At 44.2% G+C, this 20,048-nt stretch overlaps 1 protein-coding gene across 5 annotated transcripts in view; it reads right to left on the bottom strand.

Annotated features, from left to right (window-relative positions):
• Kcnab1 (potassium voltage-gated channel subfamily A regulatory beta subunit 1) overlaps window positions 1-20,048 on the bottom strand; it is a 326,666-nt gene that overhangs the window by 188,387 nt on the left and 118,231 nt on the right. For 2 of the 5 annotated variants that reach the window (XM_026392906.2, XM_026392904.2), the window contains exon 1: window positions 10,003-10,223. The exons of the other annotated variants lie outside the window; for them this stretch is intronic. In XM_026392906.2, coding sequence (XP_026248691.1) covers window positions 10,003-10,223 — 221 coding nt within the window. Of the gene's footprint in view, window positions 1-10,002; window positions 10,224-20,048 lie in introns of those variants that run through there. 5 annotated transcript variants of the gene reach the window in all.

Below are 20,048 nucleotides of genomic sequence, written 5' to 3' on the forward strand. Positions count from 1 at the left end.
TAATATTTAATAGAAAGGTTCAGAGAGAGAACGTCACCTCCCTGCTAGAAGCCCCTTCCTTCTCTGCAGCATTGTTAGGCAGCACTCAGGAAGCAGGCCAGGGTGGGTCTCACGGAGGGAGACACCATTCCATGATGTGCCTGGGGCCTCCATCAGGACTCAGAGGTGCAGGCACATCCTCAGGGCCCCAGGCACCAAGAAAGAGTGAGATTCCTGCTCCACACAGATCACCGTCATGGAATTTGGAGGCAGATGTATTCTTGAAGCTACCGGTATTTTAACGATAGCGTGTTGCAGCTTGATCTTTGTGTGTATGCATTGATTTTTCCATTCAGGTCCCCTAACCCCAGATCCTAGTGAGAGCCTGAAGGAGGTGGAGCAGATTCAGGCAGCAGATGCCCGTGAGTAATGGCCAAGGCCCAAACCCATTAAACTTTATCACACTTTGCCACACGCTGTAAACACAAGCTTTTATTTCTGATTCAAAACCCAAACTGAAGTCTTATGCAGAGAAACCCAGCACCTTGCATTTCCAACCACTTCCTTATTCCTTTTTGTGGGTCTCACCTCACCTGAGCACATCTGAAATTCTGGGAAACGCGTGCTTGAGAGCACAGCCCCTTTGCCTCTCTCTTGTGTAACATATTAGGGGAATCTGCATGGCTAGCTACGAGGCCGGTCATCCACGGCAGATGTCTGTGTCCCCATCCTAAACCCTAAGAATATCTGACCTCCCAAGGTGAAAGGGACTCTGCAGATGTAATTAAGCACAGGATCTGGAGACTGGGAGATTATCCTGGGCTGCCCAGGGCTGATGTTACCACAGCTGGAGAAAGAGCAAGAGGGGACTTAAAAGGGCACAGCACGCATCTGTAAGTGCAGATGGAACAAGAGGCAGGTGTGATGTGCTGTGAGGGTGCAGCAAGGAGGGCTGCGGGGACCCTGGAGCTGGAAAAGGTGAGGACATGGATCTCCACCCTGACAAAATCAGAAGGAATGCACCTTCTAACCTCCAGACTGGGAAGGAGTCAATACACTGCTTTAAGGCACTGACTCTAGTCGTTTGTTACAGCAGCAACAGGAAACCAATAGAGAATGAAATTCTAGCTCTGCTTTGTAAGGAGGCTTGCTGTTTGTCCTCCTAAATCACCTCTTGTTCTGAAACAGAACCGAGGGAAATCTGCTGGAATTTGGAGTCCTCCGGCAAATGTCCACTTGCTCCTTTGATTGAGGAGCTCTATCTGGAACTTTTATTAACAAAGATCCAAGCCTCCTGATTTCCACAGGATTACTTCTGGAAGAAATTGTATTTCGAGTGAAAGTAAAACCTTGAACTCCTTTCTTGAAAATGGAAAATAAGGCCTTACTGGATGAGATGGTATAGTTAGGCCATGAATTTCCCAACACCCTCTTTCTATTTGGGTCTCTTAGTATTTGTATTTCTTTTCTCTTCATTAAAACTTAACCAGTATGTTTTCCATCAAGATGCAAAACCTTCTGGACCCAGACTGCTAAGATTTCTCCTGAGCATCTCTAGTTTTTTTTAAGTAACTGCAAAGACTCTGGAATGCAAAGAGTTTGTGCACAAGAGGTAGGAAATAGAGTAGCAGTTAGTCCAAAGGTCTGTTTTCATCAAAAGCCCCAGAGGAAACCTTTGCTAATTCTTGAGTTGAGAGAGAAGTGGCATTCATTAAAGCCATGTTATTTTCTCAGTTGATTTCTATAATGAGCCTGTTGTGGTCTCAGACCAAAGAAACTGAAAACAAAAATCCAGTTACATAAAAACCTGGTTTAAAGTGCAACTAACTGGGCCAAGGAGGTAGCGTGGTGGTAGAGCACTTACCCAGCACGTACAAAGCCCTGGGTTCACTTTCCAGTGCTGCAAAGAAATAAAATCCAAACTAATTTCAAAGAAGTGGAAGAGAGGGTGCTTATTAGCATGTGTTCCTCAGGGGGAAAAAGCTTGCTTTACTTATATAAGAGTTCTGTCAAGCCAGATGGGTCCTCCAACAGATGCAACCTCATCATGGAGAACAATTTCCTTCAATTGAGCCCCCCCAGGTACTCTCCTGGAAAGATTTAATTACCAGTAGAGAAAACTTTTCTTGTTAATATTAGTCATTACAGTTGCCTTTACATTTAAACATACTCGGTTTAAAAAATGAGAAAGAAAACGTCTCTATAAGAGTATATCAAAAAGCAAGATAATCAGATTATAAGCTGTTGGTTTTCCTAGCTGGATGCTCAATGGCCATTAGAACTTACATATCAGATTTGATCTTTTTTCATATTTCTTCAATACAAGAGATTCCAGTTGTCACCATTCTAACATTTGGAGCTGGCAATATCATAGAATTTGCTAAGTGGCATTGCATAGTCATTACCCATTATTTCAATAACTCTGTTGGGATATTTTTTAAACGTTTCACAGCGATTTTTCAAAGATTGGCTAAAATATTAAAAATGCTTGTTTCTCCTAGAACAGGAAGCAAGTGCAGGGAAGGCAAACAAGGTCCAGAGACCCTTATTGTGACATGGCAATCTTGCCATCTTCTCTTCTGAGAAGGTGAGGCCTCTGGAAGTACATACAGTACCGGAGGGCTCACCGAAAAACGTAGTCACCACGGGCAGGGCTTCCATGAGAGACACGATCACAGTTGGGAGCCAGGAAACAAAGTCTAGGCAGAAAGAACTAGAACCATCTGGAAATAGGAAGCAGAGTCTGAGCATCAGTTCTTAGATACCAAAGCTTCACAAAGCAGGAAATGAGAGCTAGCTCCTAAGAAGCTTCTGCGGCAGTCCTGAAGGAGCTGAGTTAATGGCCAGGATGTTTGTCATGGTGACGTTTTGACTCTCAGATGGTTCAGCTGTGGAACAGTCAGGTCAGCTGAATGGTGCAAGGACCAGAATAGACAAGATCGCATGCCCTGGGTGCCAACAGGAGTCTGAGGTGCCCTGCCCGCCACCTCACCCAGCCTCAGGTCTGCCTTTCTTTCCCCTCCCCCTTTTATCTTCATTTTCTTCCCTGACTTGACTCCAGAGTCCCGACAGTAGACAAGAAGCTTATGGCTTCCTCTGAGGACTTCAACACTTAATGAATGATTCTGATTCTTAGAAAGAAGAGCCAGTTTTTTTTTTTTTTTCATGACTGCTGTGAAAGGAGATTACACAATTTCTTCAGAGGCCTCTATAAGTCGCTGCTGTATGTTGCAAATTGGAAAAACAGGACAGATTTCTCACGAGGGCTGGACCAGATGGCCCGTGCGAGTGCTCTCAAAGTCCTCCCTAGCTGTCGATTTCAAGAAAAAGAAAATCGCTGCTGGGCTTCTGTTTGGGTTTCCAGTCTGGGTAACAGAAAATCAACCTGCAATAAGGATTTTTAAATGTATTTTGATTGTGACTTTCAGGAGCATGTTTTTCAAAGTGATGTCTAAGGACACGGAGGAGGGTGTGAAGTCCGACTCAGAATTCCTGGCCAAGCATGTCCCTTCCAGTGCTGACATGTAGCAGATGCATCTGTTCGTCTCTTTCTGAGATCCCAGTGCTTTGGATGCTGTGACGCTGAGCATGCCAACTAAGCATGCCATCATCTGGAAGTTGATTCATGTCCCTCTTCGGAACATGGACCAGCAGAGAGCTGCCCTGGGAGTACTTTGGGGTCCTAATTGCCCTGCAGGTGATGGAGAAAGCTGCTGTGGCTGTCAGCACTCAGCAGGGCTTTGCTTCTTGAGATAAAAGCTTGAGCTGCAAACTGTGTATATATACAGGAAGGAATTGTCTTTTCTAGAAATGCTTCATGCACTGTGCTTCCATCCTGTGTTAAAAAATGGGGCATAAGCAAGAAGCTGCCACGCAAAAGCTAAAGGAATATCGGAACCCAGTCTGTGGAGTCAGGAGACGTGCGTTTGGCCTTGACCATCCCTGGCCTTCCTAGGTGACTGACCTAGGAACTGCATTCTGCATTGGTCAATGTGTCTGCAGAAGGTGGCATCCAAGTTAACTCAGCAGCACCCACTGAAAATTCACTCATTTTCTAGTGATCACAGTGTATTAATCATTCTCAATGTTGAAATGGACATTTACAATATTTTTTTGCCTTAAATTCTTCAGCCTCAATCAGTCTGTTTCCTAATTCCAAGAGTGGAAAGCTATTAACAGAAATGTTTTTTTAAGCACACAACACAGTTAACTTGCAACATTGAAGCATTTTTTTAGTGTCTAATTGTCATTTACCTAAATGGTTTGACATACTTAAAGGAAATATATGAACCAAAGTTTGTGAATTTAACTCTTCTCACAAGGAGGTCTTCTCTTCTAAAAGGATTTTTAAGGAATACTCAAGGAAATCAAGAGTCCAATATTTTGATTAGATTCCCTCAACCCAAATCTTATCCTGTTCATGAACTGATATACTAAGGAGAGATTATGAATTTAATGAAATGATTTTGAAAAATCAAAGTGAAACTTAGGAATTCCATTTTCCCTTTGAATATGATGGGATTTTTTCCTCCTCTCAGAACATTCTCAAATTCCCATAAATTGAAGTGTTTGTAGATTTTTTAAAAATATATAACTTCTATAAAATGAGAGCACTTCTAAAGAGGGTCATTGAGTGGACTTGGAATGAAGGACTTCATGTGTAACAATCAAAGTGAAGACTGCAGTTAGAAAATGAGATGTTTCTGGAAACTCCGGATTGATTCCTCTATGCTCACATATGCTCACGCCTGCACACGCACACAGCCCCACCCCAGCCCCACACTTCCAGAACCACGGAACTAGAACAACATTTGCCTAAAAACTTCCAGGAGGCTCCCTCCCCTCCTACCATTTTCTCACCATCCCCTAGATGCCAGACTTCTGACTGGTGCCTCACAGAGGTGGGATAAACTCTACGAGGTTGACTCAGCAACTAATTTTCAGGAAGGCCTCCCCCCACCCACCCACCCATTTCCACCATCCTGCTCTAGGTAGAGAGAAAAAGCCACACCCATGGGTGTCAGTGAAAATGACAGCAGCATTCTCCACCAAAAAATTAAAAAAATAATATAAAGCCTGGCATTTTAAATAACCAAGCTGCTCTCTTCTCTGGACTAAAATCAAATATTTTTACTTGAAACACAGTCACCAAGCTGGCTCTTCTCCTCCTCCTCTCAGATCCACCCCTTTCCTCCCGCTTTTCCCCTCACGGAGACTTGCACACACATACACATACAAAGGCGCTCGCACACACACACACACACACACACACACACACACACTTAGGGTCTTTTATGTAATCAGTTGACAAGATTAATCTTTCACTTGAATTGCTTTGATTCAAAATCTGCCCACCATTTGTGGGAGGTAAAAAACTGCGGATGCGGTGTGTGCTTTAATAAAGAGGCTGTGACAGGAATGTCATGGGAGGGGTACCTGTTGGCTGTCAAGTTCATAACCCACTTGAATCAAAGTGTGAAATATGATATATCAAGAACTATGTAATGTTTTGAACAACCAACAATAAAAAAAAAGTCCTTTCTATATAGTCTTGGTTTTCTATAGGAAAACAGAGAGCCATGAAATTCCACACAAACACATCTTGTTTCAAACCTACAACTCTTCGATTTTAAGAGGAAAACAGTGAGAGTCAACCCTGCCTAACTGAATTTTGAGACATTCACCTGCTCCAAAACCCTTACTTGTTCCCCCACTGCCGGCATTCACCTTGTCTAAATGGCCCACCCAATCTCTACCGTGCCATCATCTGACACCTTTTTATGGCAGCAAGAGTTTCTTTCCCCATTTCCCTGCATAAACCCTCTGGGAGGGAGAAACAGTCAACTTTAAAACATTACCTACTCTAAGATTCCATTTATTTAATATTCTTGAAAAAGTAAAATTATAGAGAAGGCCTACAGATTGGTGATTACCAAGGGCTTGGATGGGGGAGAAGGTAGTGGACGTGGCTTTAAAAGGGTAACATGGGGAAGCTTGTGGTTACAGAAAAACTTTGCTTCTTCATTGTGGTAGTTACACAAGCTTAAACACTAGATAAAGCTGCATAGATGCATAAATATGTACAAATGGATACATGTAGAACTGGTGAAGTCTGAATATATTCTTTGGACGGTGCCAATGTCAGTTTCCTAATTTTGATACCATCCTATCCATACACAAGGTGCTACCACTGGAGAAATATGGAATTCAAGGGTCAAATAAATTCTCTGTACATTTTTTTTTCTTTTTGCAAATTCCTGGGAAGCTGTAATTATTTTTTTAAAAAATAACATTAAAGTGTGTTCAGCCTTAGAAAAGGGAGGACTGAAGTTTCAAGTGGAATTTAAAGATTATTGCTCAGGGCTGGCTTTAGCTCTGCGGTTCCTTCGCCAGAAAACTTATAAAGATTATTGCTCAGAAAATATTTATTTTTGTAAAGAATCATCTTAAATTTTCAAAGCATGTTTCTTGTAATAATATACAACAAAATTATATTGCCATGGATGTATATGTTTCAAACAATATTTTTTCTCAATGAAACTGGGTCCATTGATACCCAAATTGTTCGAGAACTAAAATAATAATTTTAGAATGGAGAGGGGGAGTCATCAGTGCAAATGGACTACTCTGAAATGATAGAAGCTCTGAGACCATGGCAAACATTAGTAGCTGGATCATTCTAAAATGTTACTTAAAAAAATACCTTGCTTAACTTATGTTCGGAGTGATTTTGCTATTTTGATGGATGGAAGATTCACGCATGTGGTTACATCTATTAATAATGAGGATCTACCACATGTGGTTGAGGTCTCCATCAGACTAACATGATGTGATGCATTCTCAGAATAAAACAAACGCAAATCTAAAACCAAGGAATTTCCAAGCATTAACAAAACACAACTGTAAAAATGCAAAGAACAAAGTAGTCCTGTGCCCTTTACATGCAGGATGTCCTCAGGATAAATATTAGCAGGGACTCTTATTATCTGGGACTAACAATATTTGAATGGAGGAATGTTCTAGGGATTTTTTTCTATCTTTAGCCTTGAGACAACAGTCAATTTTATGCAAAATTCTTGCATGTTGATGGTGAGAATATAATAGTGACTTGGGGCATTATCTTTGCAGAACACAGATGCTTTGCACAAGAGAATGTTAATTCTTTCTGAAATCCAAATCCCATGGAATCTTAAGTAAGGGATGGTAATCACAGGCTATGTATGCTGTGAGTTGGGATTGAAAGATCATAAGGCATTCTACTTATCTGTCAGGGTAAAGAGTAGGCCTTCAACTGTCAGTAATACCTTACAGCAGGCAGACCTGAAACAAGTCCCTGGGATAGCAAAATGGGCCACAGATATGAGCAGTGATTGTCACAAGACACAATCACCAGCTCTACAATTAAAACAGAGTCAGCAGCCTCAGAATGGAAACAGAGTTGGCCTAGGCTTGACTCTTACCTTCCCCACCCCCCACAGGTAGCCTTCATAAGAATGTCCCACAATAGGAAATCCTATTATTGAACTGTTCATCTCCTTAGTTAGGGTCTGCCTCCCCACCCTGGATGTCTGGCACACCATGGGTGCTCAGTGAATCTCCACTGGCTGGGCGGCGCCTCTTCATATACCAACACTGCTGATGGGCAATGGTTAACCTGTAGACACTTTAAACACAAGAACTGAGGGTGCTACTAAGAGGAAAACTTCTCTTAGAAGAAAATAACTTCTTTGCAGAAAAGTGCAAGATAACACAGTGCTTTTTATCGTCCAAGGGGTTCACAGAAGCTCTGACCCTGCAAACCATCTTCCAGGATGAGTGAGAACATTATTTCGGCGACAACTGACCAGGAATTTCCACCCTAGCTTCCCCATGCAGTATCCAGACCTGCTCCATTCCACAGCATTATTTTTTTACTTGTTTTCTGCTATTTGTTAACAAATAGTCTACATATACATATTATGCTTTAGGGATGACAATGTGATAAAAGGACAGTTCAGCTAATTAAAATATTTCCACTGTTTTCTCTGAAGTACACAGCTGCCCTCATCCCTTCCAAGCTACAAAGCTTAGTATTTGGCCTTATCTCATGATCTCTTTCAGAAAGATCACTCTGAGTGAACTTGAAGGGGGTAGGTGTAAGCTATGGTCACACACACACCTGACACGGTGGACGGAGTGATTCAAAAGAAGGGGAGCACAAAATAACGAACAGTGCAAAGTACACTGAAGACCCCAGATGGCTGACTTTTTGTAGAAGAGCTGTCCTTAGTCATCAGTAATGAAAGACACCCAAGCAAGTCTTGGTCATGCACTGAGCTTTTGAAAGAGAGACCATTACCTTACAATCTGAGTTGAGCATGCTGACAGAAAAACCTTAATGGAAAGTTCCTGGCTTCCTAAAGAGCTCCCAAGGCCAAACTCCCCCTACACAGCCATCCATAAACAACTGTGAATCTGCTGCCACAAGAACTGAGGGTGCTACTTTTTATTCCTTCCAATTTACAAAAAGAAAGTTTATAGGGCAGTTAAATGCCAGAGTCTCCAATGAAAACAACCTTCTGTGATTAACCTTAACTCTGGAGCGTCCTGGCCTGGGGGCCTGCAGGAAGGCAGTGGTTCATCTCCATCCCAGCAGCAGAGCTGCATGTCCACAGGGCAGGGGCTGGGTGTGTGCCACAAAGCAGCAGCAGAAGAGGCCAGTGCACCAGACTGCGGTCTCATTCAGGGAACTGCTACTGTGGGGTCCCCTCTTCATCATGCCAAAGTCTAGAAAAGCAGAGGCACATTGCTGACACTTGAGGGTTGATTGGAGGCAGACTACCTGTATTTGCACTGCAGTTGGGGCCAAGAGCTTCAGCTACAGATTGTTTTGTTTTTTCCTCACTCCAGGGCTTTCTTTCTCAATGGTTCAGAAATATATCAAAACAACTGTGCTTGACATACTTTCAAGGAGAAGCTTTCCTGTAACTCTGCAAAGAAACTTCTTCCAGGGGACACCTTGCATACAAATAGGCTCAAATGTCTCCTGCTGCACCCCCATATGAATAAATCTTAAGTGTGCATTGTTTTAATTGTATTAAGCACATCCTGTCCCCAAACCTGGTTCTTGACAAAGATGAGGCAGAGTTCAATGTAAACAATTAGTAAAATCATATCTGCTAGTTGAAGTAATGAAAGCCTTTGGAAGATGTATCAGTCAGTAGTTTCTCTCTAGTATAGCCACAAATGATGTTAGAAATAAGAAGCACAGTGATTTTAAAGAAATAAAATCAAGAAGGGTTGGTGCAAAGCAAATATAATGAGGAGGTAAGAATTACATAATTGAATAATGAAATTTTTTTTTACTTATCAAACTTAAATCACTTTGTATTAAGGAGCATTAGCTATTACTGGGAAGATTTCCATCTTTGGAAAATATCCTAAAGGAAGAGGGAGCTAAAAAAATTGATGAGGAAACTAGTAGTATTGCAACAATTGACTTTCCATATTTTACAACAACCTCTGGATTTTATTTCAAGCAGTAATTTAGATTTAAATGTGGCAATGTTCATTACTATTGTAGGTGTTTTTTCTATAACAGAACTCCCTTAAAAGCTTTGCCTAGCATTTGCTACCTTAGTCTTTCAAAGGATAAATAGGAGTGCTGTGCTAGATGAGAAACTATTTCTGACAGTATAATCACAGAAGCTACATCTGTAGCATAAAACAGGGCAAACGCATTTACTCCTGATAAACTATGCTGATCTAAGTGCCCATTTCCAGCAGTTTGTGTTTTCTTCCATAGACTGGAATTTATACAGCTCCCAAAGTCTAGAACATACAAAATGGGCCATATTTTTAAAAATTACACACGCACACACCTTGGGCTTTTCCATCCTCCTCAAGAGCTATTTTAAAAACACCTGAGATTCTAAATTGAGCAACCCACCGACAAGCGAGTCACTTTTGCAAAGCAATAAACCGTTCCCATTACACCTGTATAGAGCATGGAAACCCCGGGTTTAGGGAATCTTACATCCATACCTATATTTCATGCCCGTCTGCTTTGCGGTGGACTCTTTGAGGGAAATGTGGTGCTGAGGGGTGAAGGTCCCCAGGCTGCGTGCGATGATCGCGACCGTGCGGAATTTGGCCCGGGCTGCGTTCACCACATTGGGGGCGGCGGAGCTCTGCTTGCTCAGAAGTCGGTCCTCACCATTCCGACTCTTCAGATTGTGCTCTGTGCAGGCTATGGAGACTTGCATTGCTTCCCCGGGCAGCGCACGGTCCCTCGGAACCCCGCAACACAGGCAGTCACGAGAGGCTGAGCCGCTGAGGGGTCTCCGCTCGTCCTAAACCGGCTCGCTCCCGGTTCCCGGGGATGCCGTCAGCGGAGTCCTGGCGGCTGACTTCAGAGCCGGCAGAGTGACAGGAGAGTTCCGGCGATCCGGAGAAGTAAACAGCCAACCCCGAAGTTGTCAGGGCAGCTGGAGCGCGGATCAGGCTCCCAAGTCGTCCCTGGCAGTAATCTCGGTTGATTAAACAGCCAAATCCATGCGGTCGGGAGGCTGTCGCCGAGGCTAGAGCTGAGCATTCATGGTGACTGCACAGGCGCTGCCGGGAGCCAGTCCGCGGTGCCTGAATGCGGGCTCGCTGCTGGGCGCTGGCTCAGCTCAGCGCAGGCATGCCGCAAGATGCGCGGCCAGCGCGCTGGGGCCACCGGCAGCACGCTCAGCCGGCGCGCGGAGCACCCCAGGAAGCAGCTAGTCGCAAACCGGTTCCGGCGGGCCGGCGGTCTCCATCCACGCAGCCCTCGGCTCCCTCCCTCCCCCGCTCTCGGAGGACGTGGAGGCTGCTCAGGACCCCTCCCCACTCATTCTCGGGCGAAAGCCCGGGTTGCTGAGCCCTCACCGATTCGGGTTTGCAGCCGCACGGAGAAGCGGGCAGGTCCCTTTAAAGAGCCTTTGTGTGCGATGGGAAAGCAAGGATCCCTTTCACCAGACTCTGGCTGTGAGAGTGGGGAGGGCTGCTCCACAAAGGGAGCTCTGCCCAGACAGACCGAATCCTGCTGCAGCCCAACAGTTGGAACTGGGGGAAGGCAGAGTGGGGGTGCTTCTGCCGCGGAACATGCCAGTGAACCAACACGTGAGCGCTCTGCTACTGGCTTGCGAAACGCAGCTTGAAACCCCTGCTATTTGCCTTGTCAGGGCTCCTTTCCCCTCTGCGCCTTGTTCTTTAAGCTGATAAGTTTGAAGTTTCCTGAAAAGCCAGAGTGAAGACTTTTTTTTTGGAGTCGAGTATGCCCACTTGCTGCAAAATCTATTCTGAATGCCAGAGGAAGGAACAGGATGCCCCAAGGCGCAGCAGGAGGGGCTGTTCCAGCTGAGCCGAAGACTTGTTATTACCACCCAGAGCCAGAAAGGTCCAGGAAGGTGGCAGGAGCCACGCACATGTCCGCACAAGTCGGGCTGATCCTCTGTGGCCAGCTGGTGAGGAAAAGCCCTACCCCCACTTCAGGGATGGGCAGCAAGACCTCACTGTGGACCCTGAATTCCCATCAGGCAGGATGGGGATTGTCTAAATTCAGTGTCAGATGAAAAGCAATTGCGCGAAAATGTAGTTGGACCAGACTAAGCACAATTGGCTAGTGATTGACTTCTCCATTTGAAATACGTGGGAATCCAATGATTCAAACTCAATAAAGTTATGACTTCTGCAAAATCATCTTTCTAGGTATGGTGCCCAACACACCACTGCTGTCAAACAAAAAGGAGCAGCATTTAAATCAACCATGTTTGTGAATGCCATCTCTGCAGGAGGCCATAGAGATCACATGGATAGAAAAAAAGGAAGCACTGCTCCTTCTCAAGGAATAGACAGACCAAACATGCAGTCTTATGGGGGCTCATTAGCAGTGCTGGAAGGTGCATTCTGACATGCCCCACTGCCAAATGCACTAGCATGATGTGGAGGAGGACTGCAAGAAGTCTTCATTTTGATCCATTCCCTACTAGGTACCTGACTCTGTAGGGTACCCAGCTGCTTGTGAAGGGGACACAAAGATGACCAGGACAGTGGCTGGATTCTCAAAGAGCTTAGGAGGCCCAAACAATCCTCCTGGCAGGATAGGACTTTGCCTGGGGCATGAAGAAGGAGTCAGATTTGATTAGCAGGCAACAGTCTGTTTGGTGGGTTTGGGGAGGGCACATATTCTAGTTGCGTCTATTGGTGTACAAAAAATAATAGCTGGTCTGACCAATTCTTCCCAACAAAATTAAGCCTGTAGGAATGAAATTTTTAAGTAGAATATGTGCCCCATTGCCATTTTGTCACCTACAGATTAAGACCTAAACCACTTGGGGACTCCCAATCTTATCCTCCACACTCTTCCCTCTCTTTACTTTAAAAAGTAAAGCTGCGCTGAGCACACCAGCTATCCAGGGAGGGCTGAGAACTTCCAAGGGAGGGGAATCTGGACTGGTTAGCAGAAGTGGCTTTCAGCTTTGCCAGAGAACTGGCAGAGCCATGCTTGGAAGCACAGCCAGGGCCACAATAGGGAATAGGTTATCAGCACAAAACCTGCCAGGCAGAACGCTCTGAGTCACCTCCTCCTCCCCCACAGGACCACGCGGAGTGCCTGGTGCGTAGCAGGCCCTCACTTTGAATGACTGAGAGGGGGAGGTAAGGAAACAAAAGAAGGAGGGAGGTGGATGGGAAGATGCTATATTCTTGGATAAACCTGCTTCCTTCAAACCAAACACCAAAGGAAACCCTGTGCCTGCCAGTTTCCGCACAGCCCCTCACTTGAAAGGAGCGAATAACTGTCCCACATTCACGTCCGCACCTCTGTGTGTAGATGAGTCCCAGCCTCCAGGACATGCCTCAAAGAGAATCAAAGGCTGCGGCCAGCAGATGCTCACAGAGCAAGCCTCTCCTGCAGCCTGCAGCCGCCTTCTCAGATCTGACGCCATGTGGGCCTTCTGTCAGGCAGCCAGCAGCTCGGTGGCTTCCCCCTGCCATCCTCACCCTTCCCAGCATTTATGGAGCAGTCGGTCTCAGGAGCCCGGAAATTAGATAACAGTTGGCTATGAGGATGCTCATTCCTAATAAGTTTGTGCTAACAGGCCACATGCTAATTAAGCTGGGGAAATTAGACTTGGAATATCTGTCTTCTCATTGTGCCATAGGGTTTGGAGGAACCTTCACTGTGCTCATTTCAGGTTTCGACCAAGGCCCATGAACACACAGGGAGAGCTGGATGTAAATGTAGATACAGAGATGGTTATGGACTGGGTTGATCCCCCAAACTAACATGTTGAAGCCCTGACTCCTCATTGCCTCCCAGGGGGACTGTTTTGGAGACAGGATCTTTAAAGAGGTAGCTGAGGGAAAAGGAGGTCACAAGGGTGAGTCCTAGCTAACATGACCCTGGTCCTCAGAAGCAAAGACCATCAAATGGATAAAGAAACTGTGGTATATCTACACAATGGAATATTACTTAGTATTAAAAGAGAATAAAATTATGTCATTTGCAGGTAAATGGATGGAATTGGAGAATATCATGCTAAGCAAAGTAAGCTAATCCCAAAAATAAAGGCCAAATGTTCTGATAAGTGGATATTGATCCATAACAGGGAGGGGCATGGGAAAAATGGAGGAACTCTGGGCAGAGGGAAGGGAGAAGTGGGGAGGGGTTATGGGGGCAGGGAAGATGGTGGAATGAGATGGACATCATTACTCTAGGTACATGTATGACTGTATATAGGATATGACGCTACATCGTGTACAACCAGAAAAATGAAAAGTTATGCTGCAATTGTGTTCGACGAATTAAAATGCATTCTGCTGTCACATATACCTAATTAAAACAAATAAATAAATTAATTTTTTTTAAAAAAGGAGAAAAGGCCATCAGCCCAGACACACGTTCGAAGCCACAGAGACAAGATAGCTGTCCACAAGCCCTTCTGGCATTCCATCCCTGAGTCCAGCCTCCACAGCTGTGAGAAAGCAAACCCCTGCCATGTTGGGTACCCAGTCTGTGTTGCACTGCAGTGGCAGCCCCCCAAAATGGGTAGAGGTGTAGATACTATTTGTTTTCATTGTAGTTCTCAGAGTATTAGTCGTAAGAAACCATTGGAGCTCACTCAAGAAGATGCCTCTAGAAGTCAATGTTGGATCTTGGTAAATAAATATCAGTGTCCTGCCATGGCACACGCTACACATGGGCTTTGCAGAAGGGATTCACAGGCAGGTCAGGGCTCCTCTCCATAAAAGCAGAGGCCCCTTTGTGTGACTGCTGGTAGAAGAAGTGATGGAATCCAAGCACGTGTGGCCTGTCCCTTGTGCTAAGTGATTTTATTCTGCTAATTTGCTTTTTCTTGGGGCAGGGGGGCACAGGGAATTCAACCCAGGGTGCTTAACTGCCGAGCTACATCCCCAGTCCTTTCTATTTATTTATTTATTTAAATAGAAATATTTAAATAAATAAATAATTCTTTATTTTGCTTAGAGCCTCACTAAATTGCTGAGGCTGGCTTTGAGTTTGCAATCCTCCTGCCTCAGCCTCCTGAGCCACTGGGATTATGGGTGTGAGCCACCATGCCTGGCCCAATTTCCCTTGTAAAGGCTGGCTTTGTGGCTCTTACCCTCAGCAGAGTGGTGGGGTTATGGAGAGACCCTTCCCCAACAGTGAGGTCCTCCATCACTACATCTGGGGCCTCAGTGTTTTACAGCTGTCCATGCTTCTTGTCCCTTGGCTGGAATATGAGGGTGGCATGCATTTGTAAGAACTCCTCTTGCTCTGTGATGCCTTGAGGTTCTTTTTAGAGAGCTGTGGCAGCTGCACCATTGCATGTGGCCAAATTATCACTTACTCTTGGGTTTTGCCTGGGTCTCAGCTGGCCCCTACTCATTGATTGATATTTTGAATTCTTTAGCATTAAGGTCAGCCACATGGGGTCACGATGACAGAACTATTTAAAGACAGACACTACCCAGTGTCCTTTCTCCTCTTGCTCATCATAGAGTCTTCTAGGGTCACTGGAGGGATGTTAGGATGTGGAGTCAGTTGAACTTGAATCCAGATTCTCCTCTACCTCATCCTTTCCTTGTGCCACAGAGCAGGGTGCTAATGCTCCCTGAGCTTCAGTATCCTCACAGAGACAGATTGAGGCAAGAGGATGGTTCTCCAAAGGAGCGACTGCCATCATGAGCTCCATTTTGCAGAGGAAACTCGACATGCAGAGAAGTTACGTCACCAGCCCAGGGAGTACCGAAGAGCCAGGCCTCAAGGCAGCAGCCTGCAGAGCTTGGCTGTAACCACTCCACACAATGCCCCTCACTGTAGAACTCCCCCGCAAGGTCTTTAAATAGTGCCATTTTAGAAATGCAAGTTAAAAGAAATCCTATTCTTACCAGGAATGATAGAAAGACATTCAACTTCAAAAATCTAGAAATCTCAGAACAATTAAATCATCCACACATGGTGGTTTCAAATATGTCTTTTATCAATCTTTTCAAATAGTTGGTGATACTTTATTCGTATCACTCCAAAAATTTTCCCCAATTATTGACTGATTTAATTTCTTACCAGTAAAGTCAGAACCACATGTGTTTTATTGAGATCACCTAGCTCTTGTGGTTTATGTTCATTGGAAGGAAACCACACCCAGCAGGGGCCAGGAAACATTCAATTAGGCAGCTAGGCAAAGCTGAGTTTATCCAAAGCAAAACAATATCTGCTAATACTGGAAGAACATTCCACACACATATATAGGTGGCAAGACACTTTACGTGCTTATTATTTGTGATTGAAAGAGTTGTTAGGGGCGAGAGTTGGCTATTTATCAGAAATTCTCAAGACGTGGGTTTGGGGAGCCAGTTATTATATTCTGAGAAATTGAACCAGCCATGAAAATTAGCACATGCACAGCTTTTGCAATAGCAGAGAAAACAACATTGAAAGGCCACATTGAAATGCTCAAGGCTGTGCTGAAAAGAAGAGGCTTCCAGATGTCTGCCCTCCTGCTTCTCTGGAAAAGCAGGCTCAACAGAGAGCCCCATCAGGAAAAGTCAAAGGGCAGGCTCAGAACAAACGCTCTCATGCTACCAGACACATGTCCAGAGCCAGAACACAGTGAATCAAAGAAGACCTGAGCTTTTCAATAAACACTGAAGCTCTATCCATGGCCACTGGTAATTATTTCCTGAATTTGAAAAATGTGACACGTCAAGTGCACCACAGACCACTAGTACGTGTCCATCATTTTTACTTCAAGGCCAGGTGCCATGGAGTTACGGGAAGCAGGGCTGGAGCACAGTCAGCCTTAATTGGAAATCACTTCACAACCTCTGCAAAGGAAACAAATGTGCTTCAAAGATTTGATTAACAAGATAGTCTATTATAAACTCCCATGCCAGGGAGATTTAAACTACTGAGAGTGGGAAGGAAAGAAGGAAGGAAGGAAGGAAGGAAGGAAGGAAGGAAGGAAGGAAGGAAGGAAGGAAGGAAGGAAGGAAGGGAGGGAGGGAGGGAGGGAGGAAGGAAGGGTTTTTGAGTACCTGCTAGGTTCCAGATGCTGTGATAAAGGTTTCTGTGTCTGTTATCTTATCAGGAGGAAATAGAGAAAAGCTTGGGTAATCACGTAAATTGATTGGATTTTAAGTATCTTTAGGTGGAGTGACATAAATATTCATCTTAACTCTTTGCAAAACTGAAATGAGTCAATCTCTGTAAGAGCTTCCCACAAAACTCCAACCTTGCATGGTGGGGCAGGAAAAAAGAATTCAACCTGCAAATCTTTCAAAATAATCAGTTACCGGTTCACAATCCATTTGTTTCCATTCAAATTTGGGCATCTTCTTCCACATTCGTCCTTGTCTTACTATAGTAATGTATTTTTTTTTTTAAAAAGGTATGTTTTCTTGCTTCTTTTCTACTTCATTCATTTTTAGAAGTGGGAGTGTTCTAAAGGGAGCAGATCAAGATTCTGAGATTCCTTTTCATTTAAGTTCTTCCCTCTGGCAGATCATAGAAAGTTAATGTAGGAGAGCCCTCAGCCTTTCATCACAGTTAGTGAAGCTCATCCTAGGGACTTAAATATCAAGCTCTCTGTGCTCTAGGTCCCTATTAGGATGGATGTTATCAAAAAAACAAGAGATCATGAGTCTTGGGGAGGATATAGGACACATGTTAGTAGAAATGTAAATTGGTACGGCTGTTATGGAAAATGGTCCAGAGGTTTCTCATCAAATTAAAGACAGAACACCACATGGTCCAGCAATCCCACTTCTGAGTTTATAGCCAAAGGAAATGAAACCAGTATCTTAAAGAGAGAGCTGCACGCCTGTGTTCATTGTAGCCTCATTCATAATAGCCAAGTTATGGCAACAACCAGAGAGTAATGAATAAAGAAAATACAATGGAATATTATTTAGCCTTGAAAATAAAGGAAGTTCTTGTTCTTTGCTTAATTTTTTATTTTTCCTGTAATGCATAATTAACTTTTTAAAAATAAAAAAAACTATTTTAAAAACCTGTAAAAAATAAAAAATAAAGGAAGTTCTGCCATTTGTAATAATGTGAAACTGGAGGACACTATGCTAAATGAAATTAGCAAGACACAGAAAGACAAATACTGCACGATCTCACTTACATGTAGAATCTAAAATAGCCAAATCCACAGAAGGAAAGGATAGAAAGGTGGGACTTGGGGTGAAGGGAAATGTGGAGATGTTGGTCTGAGGGTGCACAATTTCAGTTTGGTAGATGAGTAAGTTCTGGAGACCTACTGTTTGGCCTGGTGACTACAGTTAACAATATTGTTAACAATACTGAATACTTAAAATTTGCTAAGAGAGTGGATCTCAAGTGTTATCACAAAAAGGAAGAAAGAAGGAAGGATAGAGAGAGGAATGGGGGCAGAGTAAAGAAGAAGAAAGAGAGAGAGAGAGGAAAGGAGAGAGGGAAGGAAAAAAGGCTAACTATGTGAGATATGAATACCAGGCAGCTTGGTTGTGATTTTTTCATGATGTATATATGTATCAAATCATCAAGTTGTACACCTTAAATGTGTACAATTTTTGTCAATTATATCTCAGTAAAGCTGAAAAAAATTAGGAAATATTAAATAACTTGCCCAATATTACCAAACTACTTGGTGGCAGAGTCTGAACAATATCCAGATATCCTAACCTGTATTCAAAGGTCCTTTTTACTATAATACAGTTACATTTAAAAACAAAAGAAAACTAGTTCTATCTTCTACCAAAAAATTACCTAGTTTAAGGAAAAACACTCTCGCCTTGTGCTCTACTGAGTAGAATATTTTCTATAATAATTACGATGCACGCGTATTTCTTTAGTAAGTAAGATGAAATAAAATTTAAAGTTACTTTTCCTATTATGAAATCATCACAAATTCATGATGGAAATTTTTAGGAAGCATAGTTATTTCTCTTTAATATGTGTGAAACTGCGTTACAGAGCTGGGGTTAAAAAGGACTAGATGGAACAAAGAGGGAAAAATGCCATTCATTAACCCAGACTTCAAATACAATCATAAGGGCAATATTTTCTTGGTTTTGATGCTTTTAAAATTTTCCTTGCATATCTTTAAGGTTGTCAGTGACACTGCTGCAGCCGTTTAACATAGCTGAGTATTTTTCAAGGTATGTATCAGTGACCCATGCTGTCATTTTGTATTTGTTCACTTATCTTTTTTTTTTTTTTGTATTATCTGCCCTTGAACCAATTATTTGCCATCACCTTCGTCAGTAAGCATTTTTTGTTGTTCAGTCGAGAAATCCCACGCTCTGATGAGGAAGGAGGCAGGGCTCTGCCCCTTCATGGGCCTCCTGGCCTTGCTGGGAGAGCAGCCATGCATGGGTGACCAGCTGCCTGGCCTGCAGGATGGCACAGCTGACACACACCTCAAGGAACAGGGGCAGACTGTAGGTTGGGGCAGTAAGAGGAACCACAGTGGCATCAGAGAAGCTCTGGCAGTAAGGGCCAAAAAGAGCACAGGCAAAGGAAGGGAGCGGCCAGGGAGCTGGCCACACCAGCCCCGACGCAGCGGTCGGCAGCCTGTCAGCAAATGAGCTGAACACTTTGTACACAACTTTATTTGGGAAACGGGTTTATGCGATAAGTGATGCAGAACAGTGCACATGAATCGCCCGGGGTCAGGAGAGAGCAGCCTGGACTCCAGGGCCAGATGAGGACTCCCGGTTCAGGGAAGCGGGGCAGTGGCTGTTAAAGGAAAAGTTTAGTTGGGGATTCTGGCCAGGCTGGGAGTGAGGATGGCGCTTAAGGCAGGTCAGTCTGGAGGCCAGGTGTAGGGTGGCCTGGAGGTGTAAGGGACTTAGGCAGGAAGAGCAGCAGGAGATTGCTGGTCAGCCAGCTAAAGGTAACCCCTGGGCAAGCGCAGTGCTCCTGGGGGAGATGATGCTGAGCTCCCAGTGGAAGAAGGGTCCACAAAGCAATTCCCACAGCAGGAGCCTGTTGTGATGGGACAGAAGGCATCTACTTCTGTAGAGATAAAAGGACATACTATGTATCCAAATGGTACCAGTACTTCCTGTGGCTAGTGGGATCTTGGTGTTAGTGCAGGAGTGTTCAGAGGTGAGAAGACTGGATTGTGGGAGCTGTGACCTCGTCAGCTCATCTTAGTTTGAATGGACTGACTAGATGGTAACTGTAGGCAGGTGGGGTGTGACCTGAGGAGGAAGTGGGTCCCTGAGGGCTGCCCTGGAAGGGTGCATCTTCCCTATGACCCCACCCACCCAACTGCTTCCTGACCCCACCGAGAGCTGAACTGCTTTCCTCCTCCACTGGATCCTTCCCCCATGATGTGCCATCTCACCCCCAGAGCCAGAACAATGGAGCCAGACATCTATGGACTGAGACCTCTAAAACCACGGCCCCAAGTAAACTTTCCCTCCTCTAAGTTGTTCTTGTCAGGTTATTTAGTCACAGTGCCGCAAAGCTGACTCACACATATGGGTAATTTTTTTATTTCCTTTATTTTGCTAGTACATGCTTTCCTGCTGTGAGAAGATATTACTTTTATATTATGAAACAAAGTGAT

Source organism: Urocitellus parryii, chromosome 2 (genome assembly GCF_045843805.1).
Source record: "Urocitellus parryii isolate mUroPar1 chromosome 2, mUroPar1.hap1, whole genome shotgun sequence".
Taxonomy (NCBI): Eukaryota; Metazoa; Chordata; class Mammalia; order Rodentia; family Sciuridae; genus Urocitellus; species Urocitellus parryii.